Genomic DNA, 26,148 nt, shown 5'->3' on the forward strand with positions numbered 1-26,148 from the left:
GACTAACCCGACTCCGACAATTTGGACCTCATACAAATGTGAATCATTTATGATATTACGTTAAATAATGAATTCACTAATTTATTTATTAACAAGCTTTCTGGTTTTTTTCCCAAATATGTAATTACTGGATAAAAATCATTCTCATGGTGTCAACGGGACCGGCCATACATCATGTTACCCCTTCCCGTTTGGACCCGCCTATGTTTAAAAGAGTTATTTTCTCTGGCTCCATATGAATTATTACATAGTAAATAACGGTATTGCCAATATCATATCTATTGCAAAAATTATATTTTGTAGCATTTAGGTACTTAAGTACTTCTCTGTCTAAGAATCAGGCACAATGTATAAGGCGTGGTACATGAAGAAAATACAGAGATATTTTTTTGCATTATCCAATTTTTTATACTTCATAACCTCAAGAAATAACTGTCAAAGTGTTTGTAAAGTTTGTGTTTTCAAGATATTGATAAGTCAAATTTACTTGAAATGCACTATTGAAAAATGCAGTAAAATTTTCCCGAACTTTTTCCTTATATAAGCAGTCAAAAAAATCTACGTCACCAATGCTTCAGGAGAAATTTCAATAGCTTAATAGTAGTTTTCTAGATGTATTTGAATATGTTTCAGGCAAAAAAGACTAAATTGAGAATTATGATGTACCACCCCTTGCCAGATTCTTACACAGAATGGTATTTTTAAGCGTTAAAGGCATGGAACGAATACGAATTGATGAGAAATAAAACCGAAATGATTTTTACCGACCAGCAGCATAAAAGATGCTCATCTTTATATTCGTCGTATTTGGTCTTTGACATTCAGGATTTCGACTCACAGATCAATTTAGAAGTACACAGATAAAATACAAACAAATATTCTTTGTGACAAAAACGTACCTATCTCATTTTACTTGACAAGCAAACCAGTGGTAGTTAAGGTATATCTTATCACAGAACGAAACACTTAAAACGTAAATCGATAGATAAAAATTTACCCGGTAAACGATTGAATAAATATAAGTATGTGCTAAATTTTAAGATGGCTTTATTCGTTGTTATTATCGTTAGTCTGTTTTGCTCTTGTTTTGGCGTGCCGTTCCAGCATGACATCGATTATCAGCATCCGGATAGCGGTGAGCGCGTCCGTCTGAAAAGTATTGGACAACTAAAGGAGACGGTCGACTTAGACAGAATCAATGGTATTAAGGTTAGTAAGAACATTGTGAATACTTCCTTGTGAAATAGACTGTAAACGTGAAAATTGTAGTTTGAGATCATTTTTAACTTTATATAAATTCTCGTACACGAAGTATCCGCGAAAATATCCGTAATGTGTTTATATTAAGAAATTAAGATGTCTGACTTCTTTTGACAATTTCGTTTGTTTTAAAACAAATTTGATTTGCGACTGTTAAATTTCTAAACATTGTTCATTTTAAATTATCCCTTGATGTTGGATTTAACCAGGACGAGAAATGCTGATATGTACAAAAAATCCAATGTTTATTTATCAATTAAAGTTCGATTTAAGACAATTTCTCTCATATTTACATGTCACGATTGATATTTCAAAAAAATAGTTTAACGTACTTAAAATATCTTGACCGATACAGATAAATACAGGCTCACAAAGGAGTCATCCAGAAGGTGATTTGTTTAAGTACTAGTCCATATAAAATTCCGACACTGCCTATGGTAATGTGATTCATGGTGTAGAAAAACCCACGGAAAAACCACATCAAAGACATTAACTCTTGCAAAGCGCTAATTTCATGTACAATCTATATGAATTTTATCTTATAAGCGCAACATCCAAATGAAAGAAGATTTATGTGTTCTATAGCTGTTTCTGAACAAGAAATAAAAGTGACTTTGGTGGGTATTTGGCATGCATGTATCACCTCCTGCCTGATTTTTATAAACACTGCTACTTAATTGGTAATACAAGTTTGTCCCATAACCAACTGAATAACAAATAGGTTTCATGAAGGAGTTGCAAAAGTAAAGAATGCTATTTATAGTCTTTTTAATCAGAAATTACTGCATGCATAAATTATTGCGATTCTACCATTTAAGTCAAAAGAGCGATTTTTATTTTTTGGCAATTTTTGAAGAAATCCACTTTATAAGTGTGTATAAAAACAATTAAAAAATGCGAAATTTGTTTTTTGTGATTATATGCAAGTTGACTTTTTTCGCAATGATAAAAAATGCAATAATTTCTTAGTTCTCATTATCAAGTACCTTTGCTAAATAAATAAAAAAGTATTGGGGAAATTATTTTCAAGAGAAGTCTATTTAACTGTAATAACTGATTCAGTTACACTTCGTTCCTCAGGTAAAACCCCACCCATGTGGTTATTGTACTTCATAAATGTCACCAGGTGCAAACTTTTAGTTTTTTTTAGAAATGTGTCAAACATGTTTCGACGTATTGCTTTATTTCATTGATTTCATGATTGAAGGTGAACCACTATCTGACAAAGTCGGGATAAGCGGATAGGGCAGCAAGGTTATTGAAATACAGGTTAAATAAATCAAAAATACAGCGGTCCTTTTAACAAAAAATCTTAAGTGTAAAATTAGTCGTAAGTTATGATGTCATAATAGAGTTAAATATTGTGACGTCATAATTTACGACTAATTTTACTCTTACGATTTTTTGTGAAAAGGACTGCTGGTTTTCAACAATCAATCTTTCGTCTGCGCACGTTTGTTACAAACTTATACTTTGACATATGTACATGTATTCATATTCCAGGTGTTTTACAATAAACACGCATATTTCGTAATCTTTCGTTGCATGTATATCCACATGTACGATCTAAAAGGACTTGGGTAAACTCTCCTGGATATTATTTATAGAATAGCAAAGTACTCTCAAGTTATTGCTATAATTGTGCCGTTTAAAAACGTAATAAATCGATTTCATTTGGCTAATTGTTAAAACACCGGGATGATAGGTATTTTAACAAAAGATTGTTAACCATGTGGATAATTTCGGACATTTGCACTATTTTTGAAATTGGTCCTACTTGTGGTCAGAATCCTGGGGAAAGTGTCTCAGGTCCTTTTATACCCCAAGTCGTATAGACTTATGTCTTTCAGATTGTTTCTCTCTTTTCAGAAACTAGCAAACTTTTAATAAATACGAACATACAAAACCGAGTATTTAATAACAACAGATATAGTTCCCTCAAATCACATTGAAACTCTTAAAATAATTTCCAATTTGTACTCAAAACCTGATATTTCTGTATCACTGTCTTACAGAGAGTCATTTGCGATAAATCAAAGGTTTTAATTGCCGCTGAAACCAGCAGTATTGCCAAAACTTGGAAACCTGGTCAGGTGATATTAGGAAGTTCAAAATGGGACTGCCACAGAAATACACTCGGCTCACATACGAAAGGCATTTATGCAAGGATACAGTCAGTGTTCTTTCCAACAGAGACAGGAATCGTAGTGCATACAGAAAAGGCTGGGTAAATACATTAAGACTAATCTACACTCATTTTAAAGAGAGAATAAACGAAAATTTGAAGCACAATTTTAGCAATTAAAGTTGAAACGGTTTACAGGGCCTAATATAGATATTGATAACAAGAAGGTTTAGTAAATTCTGTTTGGAAAATAACAATATTGATTTTTTATCTATGCTTTATAATCTATTTTGTACCAAAATAAAAAAGAACACGATCTACGTATCATATATTATTCAGCGAAATTTGCAAAGCACAATACCCTAAATAACTAAAGCTTCATTCTTTGTATTAAAAATGGGGCTCCGATGTTGTTACTCTTTTGACATACTCATTGGTGCTGGATTTGCCCTCCTGTTTCGAAATTTTTGTTGTGAGTAGTTCTTGTATGCAACTTATTGTATGAATGAATCTTGAACTTTCCAAGTATTTGTTTCTAATGAAGCTGACGGCAAGTAACTCACTGAACCCGTGCCTAGTATACTGCAGTGTGCAATAACTAATTAGTATTAATAATTCGTATATAGTATAGTCCTAACTATAATAGTACCGTATTGTTTCGATAGAATGTTTGTTTGTTTGTTTGTTGGGGTTTAACGTCCGAGCAGCAATATTACAGCTATATTCAGACGATGAACATGAAATGGATGATAAAATGAACATGAAATGAAAAAAAAGGATGGGACACAAGGATAATAGGGTCGACAAATTTTGATTGCCACTGTAAAAAGGGGGGATGGGTAAGGTCGGGCAATTTAGCCTCCTGTGGCGGAGCGCAAAGGTTTCTACTCCTATCGATTACCACAGCAGGGTTCTTTAATGTGCGAGGAACGTGGCATCTTTCCCAACACGGTGCACCACTATGGTTAGCGGTCAGGTTTTCCTGACAACCCCAGCATATAACAAGCCAGGGGTACCCCATTCCACCACCTGGGGCACGCATCCCAGTTGCTCTATGGGCAGAGCGCCTAGCCCCCGGCTAGGTTTCTGAGCACTATTTAGTCGCCTTATACGACAAGCTTAGGCCTGCTGCAGGCCTATTCTTTTAACACCCGGACCTGCACGGGGCTCGATATAATGATATTTAACGTTGACATCATAGTACGTTGTGCTGCAGTGTAAGAGTAATCAAAGGAACCAAGATTCTAACAAAAAACAAACAAAAACGTAATCTAGGGACATTGTTCAGAAATGAATGAAAACAAACACAAAAATATGTAAAATATGAATAGTTTGGAGAAATCGAATTGGTTTGGACAGACATTATAAAGTGAATTTCCTATTGATTGCATTATAAATTGTACTATAGTGTTACCATTTCAGTTCAACTGACCCTCACCCTGATTTTAGAGGAAATGTTTTCATTTAATTCTCTGTAAATCGTGTTATCTTCTCTGTTTAGAAGTATAAATCTCCCCCGTACTACACAGGTATGTTTAAATTATTGTTATACTTTTTCTCAATGTTATTTTTAGGGCCTTCGATGTAATCGACGAAGCAGATATAAAATTTCATTATCACCCCGGACAAGAAAGTAGTCATCCACCGGACGTCCGGCGACGACATCGTCGTTACTTTGCAAACATGCTGTCAGAACTTCTGCATAAAATTGATTGGAGAGCTAATTTCAGTACAACAGTCCCGTGGAACTATGACAATGAGAAGAAGATAAATGGACCGGCTTTTCGTATAGTTACTACTGAGAACTCAACCAGTTACGACACTCAGTTCGGAGACTATAATAAAACAAATGACGAAGTCTTCGACTTTTCATGCAAAGAATGCCATGGGGTATCCTCTTTCTCGTATACCTTGTAAGTTAAAAAAAAGTTTTAAAATTGAACACTTTCGATAAAACTGACATAAAATGAGTGCTCTAAGAACAACTTGGGAATATATCAATATTAATCAGTGTATTTTACTAATTCGTTGAAAGATCTTGATATTACAAAACCATTTCCTATTGTTGGTATGTCAATTGTTTACCAGTTAGTCATCCCATTAACAACATTTTATATGAAAAAAATTCTGACTCCCGACACAAGAAGGATTTTTTGGTGTCAATCTTTTGTTCATGTATATGTGTATTATTTTTCAGGGATTACACTTGAGAGTTTCTTTCCATTCGATAAATAAATACTGTATAACCTAGATTTCCTCATTTCGCAATTTCATTTATGCACGAAGCAATCGATAAACTCTTATTTATTTATTAACTTTATTAATGTTCCGTAATGGAAATATGTTTGGCTGTTCATTTTAGCGAAATGGTTATCCAGAAGAATGCCATGAACCAACCAGACATTCATCATTATCTTTCTAAGGTGAATATATTTCACTTGTTTTATTGCTATTGGTGTCTCTAAGTGACTGTTAGTCACATCCCTACCCAAATGCATCAACATGTTAGTTTATTTCTTTCAGAAAAAAAACCTTTTTGATGATGCAGTTCAGACCTTTTGTAACAAATTGTTTCTTTTTACACACAATGAAATGTGTTCATACAAATTTCAATGAACAAGTGTTTGACAAACTGATGAAATTTAGAATCTTTTTTAAACAACACAATAATATTTGATTATTATCTTGCGGTCCTTCATTATTTTATAGTTGGAAACTAACTGTACAATACTTTTGGACACATCATTGAAGACAACGAGTGGCATGCGAGTCGACGTATCCAAGTCTGTCCTAGTCACAACACCAAGTGTTTTGTTCACGATACCAGTAGCAGTCGTAGAGGATGCAAGGATTCCGCCAGTCACTCTTACTGTCAATTACAATAGTGAAACTCATATTGATGTCAATATAACAGCTGCTGATGAAGTAACATCGAGCAATAGATACAACATTTCTGGTTCCTATGAAATAGGTATGTTATCTAGACATATCTCATTAGAGTATGGACGAAAAAGTGACAATTCGTAGTTTTAGTAGGTTATAAGTCTGAATACTTGGAAAGAATTATATTTTGTGGAGTACCAAATGTCACAAATTTCATGGTGCAGTCAGTTCACTAATGTCCAATGTAACACAACGATACTCATTAATAATGACAAACCAAAGCACTTTTAAAGAACCAGAAACCAAGAAAATTAATACTGACAAACCAAATTCTTAACAACATTTGCAGTTCTTATTTTCTTCATTCCTTGATAAATTTCTTCAATTCTCCTTGTAGGTTAAATTTTAGACGGGGATCTTCTTTTCCGTTTTCACAATACAAATTGGTAAAAAAAGTTTTCTGTCGATCAGGGAACGATTTGTTTTGCAAGTTATAAGAATTATTGTCAAAATACATTCCTCATTCACTATACTTTTTATAGCGTTTGAATTAATCCATTAAATGAAACCAAATCATACAAAAATTAAATTATTCATGAACATGTTGCAATTATAGGTTTATTTGTTATATGCATTATATAATATTCCCTTGGAATACTGAAAGCATGAAATTAATTAATTGACTATCTCATGAAGTACAAGAGTACACAAAAGACAATGGAATGGATGGATATGTAACAGCGACAAATTGGACCGTGGTCAACCACAAGTCTACAACAACAACAAATAAAGACCTTCAAATGTCAACAAGCGTCTATCAAAAGGTATGGATTGGTGTTTCAAAAAGCATTAATTGATGCGGATTGATATGTCTATTTGAATTTAGCTTGTTGCAATCTTTATATTTTAATCGAGCTACAGTGAGTTGATAAATATTAACACATACACACTCTACTACAACACAGCTAAAATAGCACTTCATACTGTCTCATTTTTATGAAATTTTGAAAACCTAATAATATTTTTAATACGATAATTTCGTTTGATTTAATTCCTTCGCACATATTTTTACGTTATCATCTAAAACACATTTCAGATGAATATAACCACTTCCATTGGATGGCTGGCGAGGGATATGGACATAACTTTCTCTCCCCCAGTGATATTTAGGTAATAGACCATATTCTACTTCCCAGGGTCTGTTCCAGATATATTTTCCCAATGAATACACGACCTGGTTCCCATTTTTTTTAAAATATTACATTTTGTATATTAAGCGTACGTATTTATATTATTCATGAGTTAAAAGATACAAATGATAGGATATAATCATGTGCAGGCTATAAGTCAATGGTTTACTTGTAACTGAACCTTTGTCTAACATATTTATGCAAATGAAATATTGCGTATTCTAAAAGTCGTTATGTACTAAAACGTCTGTTCTCTATCATTTACTTTTTAGAATTAAACCAATACTAGAGTCAGTATCCAGTACAAAAAGTGTGGAAAGATGTGTTGTTGATACACTCTACGTTACTGGAGACTTCAACGTATCCGATGCTAGGCTTATCGTGGATGCCTTTGATGTTCCAATATGGTACGTAGAGAATAAGTGTGGTATTGAAGCAAACCTGATGTTATTGCGGTTATCGGTTACAACATAATCAACGTGATGTTTGCATCGTTAGCAAGTTTTTTGCCGATAGATGGTTTTTGTCAGAAATATAAAAACTGCAGCTGTGAGAAAAAAGACCAATAACGAATAGCTGACAACATGAATATGATCGTGGTGTTTGATGTTTAAAAGCATTTGCTACACATAGATAATGTTTGTCGTTTCCGTCAGTCTCTTCTAAAACTCTTGAACACACTTGATTTTCCAGAACTATAATCTGTGCTACTACAAATTATAAATGAGTCTCTAAGATATACAACAGAAAAATTCGACAATAAGTTGACATAGTTTTATCACTTTCTTCCTATTGATATGAAATGTGTAAGCCTCCCGTGCTTCAACAAAAGCAGATGATATTCAAGAAATTCTATTAAATAAAATATTTCAGTTCTTCGCTAGTTGCAAGGTGGGTTGTAAAGTTTCAAAATGTGAGATCATACCAGAGCTTGCTTTTGGTGGTTCTAACTGTTTCCGGTAGACACTACAATAAAGGTGGTAACGGTATTTTCTTTATAGTTTTTTTTTTTATTAACGCAAAAGTTGTCATGTATTCTGTTTCGGATAAATAAAATATTTTTCCTGTGTAAACTTGTGATCTTAACCAAGCTAACCATTTTAGGGATACAATACTCGCAGATGGGTTCAATCGAAGTGCAGATATTATCGAAAAAGAACTTTATAAGCTGTGTAAAGCTGACTGCTTTCCTTCCAATATTAAAATGACTGACGATTATCAGAAGGCAGAAGAAGTTGTAGGCAAAATGACACACAGAATAACTAGGAACGACTCTTCCTATAGCAGGTATCTTATAAATCCTCTCATTTATGTTATTATTAGGCGAAGGGGTTTTAATGATTAAATTAATAGAATTAGCATTTATTTTGTATAAAATAATATCAAAAGATTGGTATAAGTACTGTTTATAGCTAATGTACATCAACTTCTTGAAGGCTGCAGCTTGTTTGGTGTCATAGATTTTGTCTAACCAAATGACATTTTACTGATGTTGTATTTTAGACTCCGTAAAATGGTTGGAAGTAGTGTATTGTTTGCTTCTGAAGAAGCGGATACGTCTAGTTGGTGTGGATATCCTGGACGAAAATGCCAAAGGTGTACTGATAACTCGACAGGAAATGATACATGTGCTGACAGAATGATGACATCATCTCTCGCATCAAAAACAAGCCTACTTGGGGAATACGTCACAGCAGAGTGGCCGGAAAGTATGTTACCTAATTCATTAGAGTAACCTAAGTAACAAACATTCAAGACCCTCATTCAATTCAATTGGAGTGGTTAATGGCGGCAACAAACGACAACGTGATATAGTTGTCTATTTCGATACTAGTATTTGAAGATATAAAAGGGGGTGACTTTGACCATATTTTTAATTGTTGTTTTGAATATACGATGTCAAAAATTAATGGAAGTGTGCATAACATCTACACTCTGTTTAAACAATCTTTGTTAACGATAGCTCAGGCATATACACGGAATTGCTAAAACTGTCTCTGCGGAGGATGTAGACTCTTAATACACAACAAAAAGACATATGCTAATTGAAGTTAATAAGAATTAAATGTACCATATGGACAGTATCACTATCTTGAGGGAGAAATACATGTATATCCATAACTGAAACAAAGTTTTAGAAAATGAAAAAGGCGCTAGTTAATCTAGTAAATTATTTGGTTTCACATTCAAATTTTGGTGAAAATATAATTGGTTTGTCAAAGAACGGCCATTATTCCCTTGCAAATGTTTTTGATTTGTGTTTCAATCGATCTTCCTCCCCCAGAAGAATTCCAAAGAGTAATCAAGGGAACCAAGGTTATAGTGGTAATCAAAAGAATGTAATCCAGGGACAAAGACCAGACATGGAAAACAGACATACTCAACTAAAAATACATACAAAGTAACAAAAGCAAATGAGCAACTCGGACTCCACTAAAAACTGGGAGCATGGACCACGTGCACTAGTAGGGTTAGCGTCCTCTGCTTTTCTAGAAACATCCACCGAGTTGCTCATGAAAAGTCAAATCCAGGGTAGACGAAGGAGGAAAGGAAAACTATTACACGTTGAACAAATCAGTTTTCAGATGAATACACCGTAACGATCCACGAATTCATGATGACAGCCATAAAACTTTTGTAGTGATGACCTCAACCTTGTAGCAACATAACCCTGCTTCAGAAGCCTATTTGTTAGCATTCTAACGCGATACAAAAAGTCTCGGCAAGCTCTGGCATAACGTATGAATTGTGATACGCAGGTGCCGAAGGGATGTTGCCACAGATGAAAGGAAATTATGTTGATAAGTTTGCGTGTTTGTTTGTTCGTTAGGTTTTGTTTTGTTAGGTTTTGTTTTTGGTTTGAATAATGCTGTATAAAGTTATATATTTAAAGCATTTTTGTCGAAAGACAAAGAAAATGTGCTTCGTTGCTCAAGGACTTAATTCCTTTGTTAATGTGTTACAACAGTGGTGATGTCAAACTTAAAAGAAAAAGGACGTACCATCATTTTATGGTTGCAGTAAAAGATTGTCAGTAAGTTATCTGGATTGAACGATCCATGAAATAAAATGAACGACTTTATTTTTTTTAAATGTTAACATACCTTTTTAAATCCTTAATCGATTATTTTCCAGGAAAATTGGTAGTTCATGAAGCTTGGGATGAGCCAACATCAAGTCATCCGCATGGGCAGCATGGCAACTCCTCTCTTCATTATGAAGGTCGAGCTGCCATTTATTCAGTGTCCTCTGGTCAAAAACAGTCGTCATTGTCCAATGACAACACAAATACGACTGCAAACAGGTTAAAGGAGCTAGCCAGTTGTAGCAATTTCCCGTATGTCGTGAAGGATGAAAATAGTAACCTTGTCCATGTAGCTGTGAAAAAGGAGGAACTGATCCATATGAAGAGAAAACATGAGATACCAACAAACTCTAAAGATAAAGTATCATTTGAAAACTCAATGAAAAAACTTGGTGAGTAAATATGTCAATAAATAAATATATATATAGTAAATATATAAACAAGTCATATGTGAAGATTTAGCAACAATTACTTGAAACCAGAAATAAGGACTTTTGTTCAATAATACATTCCGTAATATATAGGGTAGAAATGTTAGTATATTTTTTTTCTATTCTAGGTGTGCTTAAACTCGTAAAATGTTTCAACACATTTTTGTACAGATAAGTAAAGGTTTCTCTAAAGTCCATTTGTTTTGGAAAAGAATAATGGAATCCGATATGCCTAATAAGTGTTTTAAGTTGTGATACATAGTCTTACAAATAATGGCATGTCTTTAATCCAATTAAACAATTTAAAAACAAAATGATTGCAAGTCTTATATTTTTAAATTAACCTGATTATCGAGTATTTCCGAAAGCTCATTCGTTTGTTTGCAACTACTCAAATATACTATCCAATAAATTTAAACATTTCAAACAATAAATTAACATATTACGTCATTATTCAATGTATCATTCAGCAATACTTTCGTGTGATGCAATTCCTTTCGTTGTTTACGCAGCAGCAGCTTTTGTAATCACAAGCACTACCTGTGCACTTTTCAGTAGAGATACAGATATCAATTAGCCAATCAGATAGTGCATTTATCAGTTATTTTAATTCTGTAGTTCTCATACCTAGTTCATTCAATGATGTCTGTATATGAAAAACGTCGGTTCGATATACAAAACTATAATTCAACTGAAATTACCTTTTTTCCTAGATGCTGTTCTTTCCATCTCCATGTGCCCAGATATTAATCTGGAAATCCATAAGCATTGGCCTCATACATTCAGGAATGCAGACAAAGCTTGTGGAAGTCCCTCATTTACCATTAAACGAAACAATGAAGCTATGAAAACGTAAGACCAGTTTTATAAACAGTTTTAGTTATATCAATCATTCCCAAAAAAAGGGTTCTTAAAAAGTTAAATCTCTTTAACTCCAAAGAATAAAATATACAAATACAATATATGTTTGCATGTGCGCATCATAACAATGTATTGTTTATACTGTATCTGATTAATGCCAACTCTATGGTTATAAATTCATATTTCATCTGAGATCAGATTTAATTCTTAATTTCATTTCGATTCTATGATAATTTTAAAAACCGTAATGGACTCATATACAATCCCATTTGAAAATGATTTATAGGTTGTATGAGTATTCAGATTTGGACGTTGATTTTGAGAGTGAAGGTCCTCTTGGTAGCAAATGTGGAAAGAACCGAGAATGTAATCAATGTATTAGACCCAGTATGAGTGGTATCCCATGGGATTGGTGTGGTACAAGGGTCATGTCTCCAAGAATGGCGTTTAGACTCAAACGACTTGCTGTTCTGGCTAAAAAGCATCCTGACTTAAAATGTAAAAATAAGCCGTATGATAACAAGATATCAATGCTAATGCTATTCGGTTCATATATTTTTTAAAACAGGGTACGTAAAATCAAAATTTAAAAAATTTAAAGACAGTCACAACAAAGATGTACCCTGTCATACGTTATATCGATAACTGAAGCTACATATAACAGAAAACTTACAAAAGAAATGTTTGATGAGTTTATTGTTTTGCAGTATAAAGATAAATGCGATAATGCTTTTAAACATTAAATGTATTTGATATTTGAAATTAACCTATATATCGAATATATTTTACAGATGGAAAAGTGAACGTGTTAAAGGCCTTTAAAGAGGAAGAAGACAATCTATACAATAATGGGAGGTATATGCAAATTTTAATTCGGTCTCATCTTTTCCTAATCATCTCTGCTGGGGCAAAAGGAATTTTCAAGCTTCCTCCATTTATATCCGATCTTGTTTGTGTGATGAGCATGTCCTGTGGTGCATTCTAGCTTGTAGCTTTTGTAATTCTGTCGTGATGATTCATCTTCAGGTGGTACAAGGCCCAAGCGCCACAAATCTAGGAAAAGTACTAAAACTTCTTAACTGTTAGTGACGTCGTCAGTTTCAATGAGCAGACTTTGATTTAGTTACCATAGTGGGGTATTCCATGCTTTCTTTCCCAAGGCTGTTTCCAGTGTATGGATGTTCTCGGTATTTCAAAGAGTAATCAAGGGAACCAAGGTTAAAGTGGTAATCAAAAGAATGTAATCCAGGGACAAAGACCAGACAGGGAAAACAGACATACACAACAAAGAACATAAAGTAACTAAAATCATACATACAAAGTAACAAAAGTAACTCGGACTCCACTAAAAACGCGGGTGCTGAAGGGATGTTGCCACAGATGAAAGGAGAGTTGACAATTCTGAATGAAAAGTCATCACGTTTGTCGTAAAGTTTGGTCAATAGTTTTCCTTTACCATCGATTTCTAAGTATAGATCAAGATATGAGGCTGACTTCACAGTGTCTGTAGTATCCTTTATCTCAAGTTCTTTTGGGTAGACGCGATGTATCAAATTCCCGAAATTAGGATTGTTTAAAGATAATACGTCATCTATATAGCGGAAACTGAGATTGAAGGATCTAGCCAAACGATATTCTGTCTTTCTGATCAAATCGGCTATAAAGTCAGCCTCATAAGAGTGAAGAAATAGGTCAGCAAGTAAAGGAGCACAATTTGTTCCCATTGGAATGCCGACCGTTTGTTGAAAAACACGTCCACCACACTGGACAAATATGTTGTCGATTAAAAATTCGAGCATTTTGGAAACATCTTCCTCTGTATATTTGGAAGATGATTTGGAATTATTTCTTACAAAGTATGAGGAATCTCCATCAAGAACTATATATTTGTATCTAGGTGTACCATCTTTTTTGGAAAAACAACGATGTATAATGTTTTTAAGTCTGGATTTTAACTGAGTATGGGGAATAGAAGTATACAGTGTTGAAAAATCATAGGTTTTAATGCTGTTATATTCAGATAATAGTCTTGAACTGATTGTCTCCAAAAGATCTTTCGAATTTTTCAGGATCCACATTGAATTAATACCACTACGGGAGTAACAAGTGTTGTGGTAGGACTGCAGACCCTCTTTGACAGTTGTGAATATAGAAGTTAAAAGTTTTGAAAGAGGTTTAGTGGTACATTTTGCAGATCCAGCAAAATGTCCCATTGATATTCAACCTTATCATCAAGAGCATTTTCTTCTTGAATTCTATCTTGTTTTCATGTTTTAGAGGTGTTATGTCTGTGGTTTTTTATTAATTATTTTTATATTTCTTTTATTGAAAAACGTTGGCTTTGTACAATTACATATTGTTACGCAATGATGACTATGTACAATATCCTTGAACAAAACCTGTAACGACATAAGTTAAAAACATATTAAAACATTCAAACCTTGTACATTACGAATAACCCAACTCTTTACTGACAGTTTATTTTATAATGCAAACAAAACGTACTTAGCTTAAATTCAGTTGAATGCATTTGACTACGTACCATTTGGATGTGAACCCTACATACCATGACAGACAAAATTAATCTGCTAGGAAATACTCGTAAAACTGTATCGGTTGGTCCAGGTGTCAAAGGTTTGAAATGTTTAATTTTTTTAAACAAATTCTTCATTTCAAGCAAAAGTTTAGAAAAATAGAACTAATACATGTTATAGCCTGCAATGGAACAACGCAAAAACTACCCCAGCCCCCAACCCTACACACGCTTTTCATTATCTCTGGATCCGCCTTTGTACAGCCCTGTGTTGTCATATGTTTGTCTTTTCAGAGCACTGTCTTTAACATTTGTTGAACACCATGTTTATACAAGATATAATGGTTCAACTAAAGTAGATAAATTAGCATCATTAGCTGTTTGTGCCGGTTTTGATTATGTCAAATATACAAATAAAGATTACATAGAAGTTTTTGTAAAAGAGCAGGCAGGCTATCGTACTAAATTAGTTCCATTTCCGAGTGGACAAGTGTTGATTTCCGTCGACGCTCCCTTCGGAAAGGAAGATGAGTTTTCCTTTCCCGAAAGTGCAGAACGAGAAAGTAGAAAGCCTTTACTTGTCAGGAGTGTGGATGATCAACTTAATCTCGCAAACAATTTCAAGATTGGCGAATTTAAGGATAAATCACTGCATTACTTAAGAATAGACCCAACTATGGTAGAGTGTCTAGAAACAGTTAGAGATGCAGTCAATGAACCAATTTATGTCATGAAAGCATATAATACGAAGTCGTTGAACAAAGAAATGAATAGCGAGTGGAATCGAGATCAGCTAGATAGGTTCCAGTCCGGACAAGCGGTAGTTGTACAACGAGAGGACTATTCAATGGGTCAAACTATTGAACTAGCTAAAACCTTAATGAGTTCATGTACACCTAACCTAAGGATGCAGAGACGTGGTTTGGATATTTCGATACGGAAAAGCAGTGTCTGTAGCACAAAGCTCCGAGGAGCAAAGTATTGTGGTATGATTTAAGGTTTAACTATAAACATTACACTAAAGAGTAATCAAGGGAACCAAGGTTATAGCGGTAATCAAAAGAATGTAATCCAGGGACAAAGACCGGACATGGAAAACAGACATACACAACAAAGAACATAAAGTAACTAAAATCATACATACAAAGTAACAAAAATAACTCGGACTCCACTAAAAACTGAGAGCATGGACCAGGTGCACCGGTAGGGAAAGCGTCCTCTGCTTTTCTAAAAACACCCGCCGAGTTGCTCATAAAAGGTCAAGTCCGGGGTAGACAAACGAGGAAAGGAAAACTATGACCCGTTGAATAAATCAGTTTTCGTGGTGCTGATGGATACACCATAACGATCCACGAGTTCATGATGACGACCATAAAACTTCTGTAGTGATGACTTCAATCTTGTAGCAACATAACCCTGTCAAAAACGGCTTTTTTCGTTTATTATTTAACTTAATATGATGAGTTGTAGGGTATGTGTCAAGAACTATATTATTAAAAAGAGCGACTGTCTCTGTCGTGAACTGAAGATAAAATACCAAATGTCATGATTCACCCTCTACAAAATATTTTTAATATGAATCTTTGTAAACAGGAATGAGGAGAAATGGTTTTGCGCATTTAAAGCTCCGGAAGAACTTACCAAATCCATTAATAAATGTGTTTCATCAATGTTTACTTCATTTCAAACTTGGAAAATTAAATAGAAAGGTCTCCCGGAATACTAGTCCTTGTAATACAATGATTACTGTTAGTTTTCTTTAGGAATCAAAACCTCTTGATTTTCTACCTCTTTATAATGTTACAATATATTTATAGTTTATGTGGGTGTCTACCCTATGGAGAGAACACCACAAAGACAGTTCGTGAAACTTGATGTAAGTGCTGTTTCTAGCAGCACGAAACCGAGAAGTACCTATGGGAGTAATTGGAGTGAGTTGAAAGAGTACAAGTCTGAGCTTTTATCAGGTAATATTAACATTTACTCGCATGGCATTAAAATACACTAATCTCATTGGATAATCGGCTCTACACATTCTTAACAGTAACAATCATATATTAAAAAAAATGCCCATGCATTGTAGAATCAAGTACACTCGCCAGAAAGCAGTACTGGCCATTTACAGTTTATGTCTTTGTCCTACTGATAAAAGCCAATCAAAATATTAATACCAAAAAATAGGTTATGCTATAAATAGACTCATTCATTGCCTTTGTTTATAACATAAAGAAGTTTAGTCACGCTATCTAGGAAACGTTTTACCTTTTTACTGTATGCATTCTAAGATTATTTTGGTTTATAGATGTACATGTGATCACCATAATATTAGTTCAATGAACAGTTTTTTTATTCCTGGCCATTGATGTCTTCTCGTGCAAATTGTTTTACATGAAAAACAATGGCTGTATTAATCCTGGACTTACTACAAATACCTAAAACTATGTTTATGATCGTTAACCATAACATTTCTAACATTCATACAACTAAACTAGGTTCTTCAAAATACTGAATGATTATCTGCGCGTTGCTCAATCACTCATTAATATGAAGCAAGTACTGTTTTGATTTCATCGTCGCCACTTCTCAATTTTACTTTTCAGGAGGTCCACAAGTCATCCCTTACAACATGGAAGTGTGCAAAACTCCCGATCTTGGAGAAGGAAATGGACATCTGTCATTTAAACTAGGTCATATCGGGTATGTCCATTCAATATTCATATTTTCGCTATTATATATTAAATAAAATGATTAATATAGACAAATTTGTTTGTGAGCATGCTCAATGTACACTTCCGTGAGGTAGGGCTTGGGTAGAACAAAATAATTTTCCCGCATAAATGTACATTGAGCATGCTGCACGCATGCTCATTGAGTATCCTACAGTTGGCACAAAAGTGTCTATACATTGAATGTTGACTCACTTCCTGTAGTATGAATGTTTAAAAAATATTTATTCTTTTCAAATGTAGTCCGGTGTATTTCGTGGATTACATGGTGTATAGTCCTTTGCATTTCCCTTTTGCGCAATTCGATATCAAAGTAAATGTCGGTGAACTGTCCTAGGCCATTATAATTACTAAGCATGATTCTCCTCGTCAATGTCAGTCATTTACATGAATTAGTATTAAATTATCATTTTGATTTCTATATACTATATATAGCATTTTAGAATCTCATTGTATAACTGCTAAGGTCACATCTACTCTCGATCTGATATAGGACTAATGTACGTATACTTACGATTCAAATTGCTTCTTTAGGTTTTGTCTTAGTTTTAATAAAAGGAAGCAATGTGCTGAAACTGAAAAACCTAGAAATACAGAAGTTGATAAGCTATTTAAACAGCTGGCAAATACGGACAAATATCTACCTTATGAAATTAAACTAAATATCAGAGAATGTTTAGTTACGCACTGTGGTGGATGTCCTGGGGCAGGTAATTATAATATGAACTTTCTAAATAACAGGGTTGCTCTCCGCTGGCATCTTTTAGTTAGGTTATTTCTTTTTTTAGTTCTATTAAAATGTTCTATCTTGTAAAAGTATAACGGATTTTGGAAATGCCAAATATTGCCTCCGTTATGCAAAAGCAAAAATCATTGTTTTATTTGTTTATTTACGTTATCTTGTGCTTTTATATAGTTGAAGCCAAACAATATATTGTAAAATAAGGAAAAAAATCGATGCATGAACCGTTGTGATATTTGTAGTCTAACTTTTAAGTGTCAGTCTTTCTAAAAATCAGACAGAAGGTAAGTCATGCATGTCAAAAACCCACCGCTTTCAGTTTTATTTCTTGTTGAGAGACGACAGTTACTGATCACATAACCATTCTTAGTTTTTTTTTTTTTTGTTTTTTTTTTTGGTTTTTTTTTTTTTTTTTGGTTTTTTGTTTTTTGTTTTTTTTTTTTTCATTTGGCTGTTGCGCTTTTGAGGAAAAAAATTACATAGATTGTGCATGGAATTTGCATTTTGCAAGAGTTCTTGATTTGGATATATTTGGTTGATTTTAATGGGAGGTAAATGTATGATTTTCTAAAAAAAAAAAAGCAGATCAGAATGCAGAATGATTATCCTTATGTGAATGTATAGCTTAAGTAGACTGAAAAAGCATCGTTTGTTTGGTGGGTTTTTCTTCACCATGAATCACTTTTCCACTGACGTGTCTGAATTTCATGTGGAATGGTACTTAAATGTACATGTGCAAGTAAAAATAGATTATACTTCTACTCTGTATGCTTTGGGAAGCAAGGTATACGGTTACATGTATAGCTATATCTTATTAGGCCGCCTCAATCAAATTGATAATTCATTACTTACCTAGAAATCGTTCTTCATACAGGCAATTTGATTTACTGCTGTTTACTTTACATCACTAAATTAAATTGCTACATTTTGCATAACAACCATACAAAAGTCAAAATTTTATATTTAAGAATTGGCAATAATAAAAATTTTGTCTATTGGAAAATAACATAAATTTTCCATGTGAATATTGTTTATTGCGCGAAGACAAAATTTTCATCAATGCCAATTCTTATAAATTAAGTTTAAAACATATTTTTATCTTTAAACATGAGAAAAGTAGCTCAGAATTTAACTGAATAGGGGCATGTCAGTAATTTGTTATCTATTATAACAAAATTATTTTAACCAATCAGATTACAGTATTTATCACAAATTAATTTATTGAGTCATAGTTACGATTCTTATTGTTGTTTAGGACCGGTATGGGACAAGAAAGTAAAAGCGTGTGTGAAACTGATAGATAAATACCTATACGAGACTCGGAAACCTCTGGTAAGGGAGTCAGATAGAGTTGCCTTCTTCAACACAGAAAACGAAAATTCTGCAGCACATGGCTTGGCATGCAAGAATGGAAGCAAATGTGTAGAAAATGTACAATTGTATAGCATTCTTCGTAAGTATGCTTGGAAAAAAAGAATCGTGTTCATATGGTTGGGGTTTTTTTTTTCCGTTGTGTACTTTGTAATTCTCTAGTATTATGTGATTTGTTCTTGCTGTTTTCCTTTTTTTCTTTTCCCAGGCTTTGTTTTGTCACGGATTTCTTTTTCTTAATTTGTACCTGATATATTGATATAATTTTCTTCTTCTGTTTGATTATTTGAGATTATTTTGTATTATATTTTGTAATTAATGTTCTTTTTGTTGTTTCATTTTTTTTTTTTTTTTGTTATTGTTCTTCTTTGTTTTGTTTTGTTTTGGTTATGTTTTGTATTGTTTGTTAGTTGTTTTTTTTTCTTTTGTCATTAAGTATCTAAAAGTTGTTTTTTGATACATTTATCCTTCTTAATCATTTTCTTTTGAATATCGAATTTTGTTCTCCCTTTGAAATTCATCATGATTCCCTCTATTTCTTATAGATACAGCACTTACGTCAAAGTACAAACCTGACCCGAACAATTCAATAGAGGAACTTGTATTCGACGGTCATGACAACCCAAGCCCACTTCTGGAGATCGTAGAACAACAAACAGCCATTAATGCCCATGGGAATGTGTCTGTTTATATAGAAAACGTTCGAGATGTGTCGGCTTTGCGGAATGTTTTAAAGGTAATTACAGGTTTTAAAATGAGTGAAAGTTGAATATCGCAAACAACAATTCGCTTCAATTAATTTCAAAAACACAACAAACGAGCGTTTGTTTTTATGTTGAAATTGAAAACTTGCAATATTGAACTTTCGCAGGTTACAAAACTTTTTTTCTAAATGACTCATTTGAAATATTTTGGATGGTTGGTGTACGGTTAACGTGATGGTAGAAATTCTAGTGATCGTCCTGGTGTTGGTGGAACAATGTAAGAAACGTCACAAGGTCGTTATCGACCTATCAGGGTTTATAATTATAGGTTTCAAAATGAGTAAAAGTTGAATATCGCAAAACATAAACCCGAGTTATTTGATTTCAGCATCATAACAAACGAGTTCAAAGGTGTCGGGAGAAACGTCACAACGTCGCTTTCGGTCAATCAGGTTCTATAGAAAATTATCAGTCCATGGTGTGATATTGCAAATATTTAGCCGTCCAAAAAGTAAATAAAACTATTAAATCTGAACTTTGATAGCGTAATTTGCGTTTTAGCAGGGCAATACAATGATCCAGTGCTTGATAAGCCAGTTAGCTCTTTTTATATTTAATTGTGTGAAATTTCAAATTCTAAAATACCCAAATGTTGTAAAAATGTACAAGCATAAATATTACAATCTTAAAAACCTGCAACTTTGACGTGTTTATCTTTATGCCCCTTGATTAATTTTAACATATAATTTAACAACCTATCTTAAAGTATTTCTCATTTCTTTTCTAATTTCCTAGGTTTTAATGATTTACAACCGGAACATAAAATTTGTCAAGTTCCTAGCTCTGAAAGGGGTTAAAAAGGAAAAAATTGCAACGACTATACAGCGAAAAATAGAAACGTGGGCCGGAAGTGCGTGTCCGAAGTGGAGCAGATTTGCTGTAGCACCGTATCTCATAGAAAGTGTTCCGGCGTCACGCGAGGCTAGAAGTATACAGGATAGTGCCCATCGAAATAAGATGAAGGAAAAACAGCGAAATTGGGAAATAGACTGGGTCATGATGACTTGATTTGGAAAAACAATGTGATTATCTATTATACGTTAAAGCACTGATTAAAGTTTCTGCATTTTGTTTATTCTTCTATTCAGAATGGTGCCATTTTGTTTGAACATATGTGTTCCGAATTACATTCATGTTTCGTCTTCGTTTCGTCATCACTTTTTTCATTATTGTCACTGTCATCATCGTCTGAAACATCTATATAGTTATTGATTACAGTTGGTATAGGTGCAGACGATTTTGGGGCTACATATGTAATAAACAGACGATGAGAAATGACACCAACACCGATTCCCGCCACAAATGCGAACCAATATCCCATGGAGCTCTGTCGACTGCTGGAGGGTCGTGGAGACGAATTTTTTGTAAGCATGTCGGTGACATTGCTTATAATATTTAATGTATCGCTCAACATTTTGAACCTGAAAACATACGAAAAAGACAGTCGCACTTTAATTAAAAGCGTATAATATTATTTTGAATTATTTTACAATACATACGCCATATGAAGCTCTGTAATGCAAAATAAAGCAATTGAATGAAAACAAATCAGTTCAATTCAATATTTTTAGTACCTCCAAAAGGAGATATTTTTCATACATAATATTGGAAAATATGTTTACAATGACAAAAGTTTAAAGTTAGCATGTAAATTGACACGACAACATGAAAGGAATGAATCACTGACGGGCAATATATAATCCTTATTATACCACGACTGATAGGCCTGTCCGTCCTTCCTTCCTTCCGTCCGTACTTCTGTCCTTCCGTAACGCAGAGGCCGTCTCTTATCCTTTACTCCTCTTACATCGCCGAATGGAATTTAATGAAACTTTCACAAAATATTTATTACATACTACTATTTTGATCCAAATCAATTTGGAGGTAAAAAGGTGAATGTTATCATACGGGAAGTGAAGTTATCAATTTATAGAGCAATGCTCCCCTTCATAAAATCCTGGACCCGCCCCTGACAAAGAACACTTAAATTGCATGAACTACTTGTGTATCTGCCTTTTCCAAAGTACATGTACAATGTATAAAAGAAATTTTTCACTGACATAAACCCAGCATACAGATAAGACGGATTTTATTACAAGTACAATGTATGTAAGAAATCTGAAGTCAAGATTCTTTAAAGGCATATATAGCCAGTTTCTGAGTCTCTTTTCCAGTTACAGGAATCTCCTTGAAAACTAACTACTGTGACGTGAAATGGATACCTACTTTACTTTAATTGCTATTCAAACAGAACAAAGGTTATGAATAAAAATGGTGACGCCAAACCGTGAATTAAGTGTAAGTATTTGTAAAAATCAGGCAAAATGGAAAAATCTGAAAAATGTATATCAAAACCCCACCGACCTGAAAATATAATTTCACTCAAGGATGCTTCATCTATTTGAAACCCATTATTTTATCTCTGCGTCACTGGATTTGCTTATAAATTGTTCAGTAGAATGTTAGAGAAATGAGGTTTTTGACCGAGTTATCTGCCCTTGATATGTTCATTTACAGTGCATTTCAATGAAATTATATCTCAATGTACCAACGTAATATTAAAAATCTGGGTTTTTTTCCTTGATTCTGATGGTGCAAATAGTCAAATTAAACAATCGAACTGGTGGGTTTTTTCATATCATGTTTCATCCACTGCCTGATTCTTACAGATACTGACACTTAATCAGAACCTATCAACAAACATTTCATTGACTTATTCATGAACTTGAGTAACACTTATGCTTCGACAAATATATATATGGATCAGGAAGTTTTCAACTCGCTATAAGTAAGAACCACCAAGGCATTGCACATGGTAGAACCTCAATATGATAGATTTGGCTTAGAATTTCGATAGCTTTGGTTATGAGCACTTCTTGTATACATACAATAAATGTTTGGATTTCTAAAGATCCTCCTATATATTTGATTTTAATGCAGCTGATGAGAGGTTACCAATTGAAACACGTGTACAGCATAATAATTATCGGAATTGCAATATATACATATGATTGGTTTAAATTAAATTTGAATATTTAAGTTCATAAAATCTCAAGTACGAATGTATATATCGAACACTAACGTAAGCTCGGTCAGTCGATTCAGGTCAAGATCTTTATAAAAATTTCTAAAATACCTTAAGAGTTTGAATGAATATCCAAATATTTTTATATCCTTAATATCCTTATATATTGTCTTCTATTTTGGGGGGCCTGCGGTTGAACTATATGTATACACATCCCATTTTGCACATGTAGTTAAAACCTGTCAACAAAAAAAATCATGTATTTAAGGACAAATGATCTGATAAACATTACATGTATGTATACTATTTTGTTCCGGTTAGATTAGATACTGAAATATAAAGTGTGTGTGTTTAAAGGAAGTCGACTTTTAATAGACACATAATTCAAAATGAATGAAGGTAGCTTACCCCTCGAAAATAAGTTTTTTTTTCTTACCGTGAGATATCATGTTTGCCTGGTGAATGAAAATGTTTTGCCATCCTAAAGCATCATACCCCCACCACACCCCCCGCCCCGGTGCGAATGAGTTGCAAAGTACTGTTGTAAGTTGTAATTTGAAAATGTAATTAGGACAAGATGATATGGATACTTCAAATAGTAAAAATAGGGGCAAACTTCAGTTGTTTTTTTTTTTTCTTAATTGTTAAAGCTATGTCATTTCGAGCCAAAGTATTTTGTTTACTGGTGGCTATATATCTGCCTTTAAAGAATCATTGGTTTCAGTTTTCTTACATATTGAGTACCCAGTATTTGTAATAAAATCCTAAACAGTAAGCAGATGAACTTACAGACGAGATCCAGAGTTCTTACCTGTTAAATTGTTTGGGAAAGCCGCAAAATCAGTCAAACGTGTTCTGTGTAGATATCTTTGTGGTAAAAGCTTACACACACAATATAATTAAACGTGTGCAAGCAAGTGCAACGTATAGAATATTGTTCTCATTGAATCATCCTTACGATTACTAGGAGTCAATGACACTCCTTAATTTACCGTGTTTTACAACCTCTCCTATTTAAGTGTTTATGTATGTATAATTTTAATGCAAATTAAATGGAATAATGCTCTTTCTGTAAAGTTTGTGGGTTTTGCAATTGGTGGCATTTCGTGGCTTGCGTAGGGTCGACAAGAGGCGGTGCATCTACATCTTTTACTTATTTGTGCCAAAATTTAATATTTATTGTTTCAACAAAAAGGGGTAAAACCCCCGATCACTCTCTGATTCTGGTCTCAGTATTGTATTAATTTTCCCATAGACTTCTATAGTGAAGTGCATATTTTTAGGATTTTTTTTTAAAAATTTGTAAATTGATTCAATAGAACTTTCACTTATGTAGCATTTCTAAGGACATGTGAAAAAATAATTTCCCGCAAAGAAAATAGGGTGAGTCCACGAAGACCGGACAGGAAAGTAGTCTTGAACTAAATATAGCCATTTTCCATACTTTCACTTTCGTTTTGCACTCATCAAACCAACCTTTTCAGTGGAACATTTTTATGTTATTATGTCAGATTTTCTTTTTAAAAAGTTCTTCATCTTACAGTGTGATGTCTGCTCTATTTTATGAGTCATGTTCATATCTTTTGACAAAACATTAGTTTGTAGAGAGGCAAAAAGAAAATGCACTATATTTTTATAGCATCCACGTTTTGTACAGCCGCTTAGGGATATGCAATACGATACTGGTACTTTCTGCCAGTGTTGATAAGTATTACCCACGTGGTACTACCTCATGTTTAATGCTAGACGATGTTACCCATTCCATAATTTTATTATAATTATAAGTTACTATTCAAGTATTTAAGTTTTCATATCGTCGCTTTTTTTATTTTAAATATTTTTTTAATAAGTTTTTTCATCATACTTTTTACAATGAAAAAAAAATGATATATTTCACAATCTGTGCATGTTTGACACCAGCATTTGCTCCAGTGACTGAATTACCCACCGAAGTTCATGATTTATCTGGACATACTGTACATAATATCTCCCGATCGAAGTAATTAATTCGTGTATTCGTCGAAATTTAAAGTACCAACCTATTTAAAATCCTTTGAATTGGTACATTTTTTTTTTATATTCAGGCGCGTAGCTGCCGTTAGGCAAAAAAGCTTTTGCTTGCCCTTAATTTTGCCTCTTTTTTTTTGAGATAAAATACATCCAGGAGAGGCATAAATGATGTCTAAAACGCTATCTCCGCGGAGCTTCGGGGGGGGGGGCTTAAGCGGACCCAGACCCCCTGCCGTAATTTTGCCTACACTTCAATTTCGCCTCAGCTACGCGCCTGATATTGTATATCCGTTGTATAAACAAACAAATGGAGACTATTTCATTTCCTTGCATAAAAGTTCTTCGGATAATATAAATAGGGGCAAACTTCGAGTTTAATTCTTCCGATTAATAAAAAATGTCCTTTGGAACCAACGCATTTTTTGTGTAAGTACTGGCTATATATGCCTTTAAAGAATCTTGACTTCAGATTTCTTACATACATTGTAATTGTAATAAAATCCGTCTTATCTGTATGCTGGGTTTCTGTCAGTGAAAAATTTCTTTTATACATTGTACATGTACTTTGGAAAATGCAGATACACAAGTAGTTCATGCAATTTAAGTGTTCTTTGTCAGGAGCGGGTCCAAGATTTTATGAAGGGGAGGCGTAATTACAAGAATCAGTAAAAAATGAAACTGGATTATGACATGTTTAATGAATGAATATGATAAATTGTCATATTCAATGCATTTTTTAGTAGATTACGATATATTTTTGTTTGTTTTTTTTTTCTTTGAAAAGTGGAGGTGTACGCTTATTACGTCCTCAACTGGACCCGCCAATGTTTGTTAATATAGGTTTCAGTCATCTTATAGAACACAAAACTACTTTTAAATGTTAACCTTTCATGTTTTTATACATTTTAATATTTCCCATTTTTTTCTAGATTTTATTTTATTACTAAAAATGAAATATCTAATAAAAACAGGAAAATAGACATGAAATGTGAAGTTCAAAGTTTAAGAACTAATATATTTCTATATTTTGTTCCACACGGTCCCTCTCTTTCTTTTAACAGGCGTCAGTTTCACAAAAAGTCCTAAGTGTAAAATTGATCGTAAGTAATGACGTCATAAACTAAAATAGCATTGTGACGTCA

At 33.6% G+C, this 26,148-nt stretch overlaps 1 protein-coding gene and 1 long non-coding RNA gene across 2 annotated transcripts; one reads left to right on the forward strand and one right to left on the reverse strand.

The window, feature by feature from the left end:
• Nucleotides 1–964: 964 nt before the first annotated feature.
• On the forward strand, nucleotides 965–21,042 carry LOC148607213 (uncharacterized). Its single transcript, XM_088547054.1, has 21 exons — nucleotides 965–1,209; nucleotides 3,276–3,487; nucleotides 4,960–5,298; nucleotides 5,748–5,808; nucleotides 6,095–6,356; nucleotides 6,965–7,092; nucleotides 7,365–7,438; nucleotides 7,731–7,865; nucleotides 8,563–8,745; nucleotides 8,962–9,167; nucleotides 10,594–10,935; nucleotides 11,688–11,826; nucleotides 12,122–12,333; nucleotides 12,627–12,690; nucleotides 14,663–15,354; nucleotides 16,186–16,335; nucleotides 16,969–17,065; nucleotides 17,629–17,804; nucleotides 19,092–19,289; nucleotides 19,753–19,943; nucleotides 20,707–21,042. The coding sequence occupies exons 1-21, from the start codon at nucleotides 1,042–1,044 to the stop codon at nucleotides 20,977–20,979; spliced, it is 4,302 nt and encodes a 1,433-aa protein (XP_088403180.1). The 5' UTR covers nucleotides 965–1,041; the 3' UTR covers nucleotides 20,980–21,042.
• Nucleotides 21,024–23,969, reverse strand: LOC148607214 (uncharacterized). Its single transcript, XR_015915546.1, has 3 exons — nucleotides 23,808–23,969; nucleotides 23,108–23,235; nucleotides 21,024–21,392 (listed from the first exon to the last, which is right to left on the reverse strand). It is a non-coding gene; the product is annotated as an uncharacterized LOC148607214 (long non-coding RNA).
• Between the last annotated feature and the right edge of the window lie 2,179 nt (nucleotides 23,970–26,148).

Source organism: Perna viridis, chromosome 9 (genome assembly GCF_037379345.1).
Source record: "Perna viridis isolate PV_CMFRI_1.1 ecotype Kerala chromosome 9, ASM3737934v1, whole genome shotgun sequence".
Classification (NCBI taxonomy): Eukaryota; Metazoa; Mollusca; class Bivalvia; order Mytilida; family Mytilidae; genus Perna; species Perna viridis.

What these genes read in the sequence shown, in the direction of transcription:
- LOC148607213 (XM_088547054.1), top strand. Translation starts at nt 1,042, where the DNA reads ATGGCTTTATTCGTTGTTATTATCGTTAGTCTGTTTTGCTCTTGTTTT. An exon ending in CAACAAGCGTCTATCAAAAG is followed by an intron (nt 7,093 to 7,364) that starts GTATGGATTGGT and finishes AACACATTTCAG; the next exon opens with ATGAATATAACCACTTCCAT. An exon ending in CACAGCAGAGTGGCCGGAAA is followed by an intron (nt 9,168 to 10,593) that starts GTATGTTACCTA and finishes ATTATTTTCCAG; the next exon opens with GAAAATTGGTAGTTCATGAA.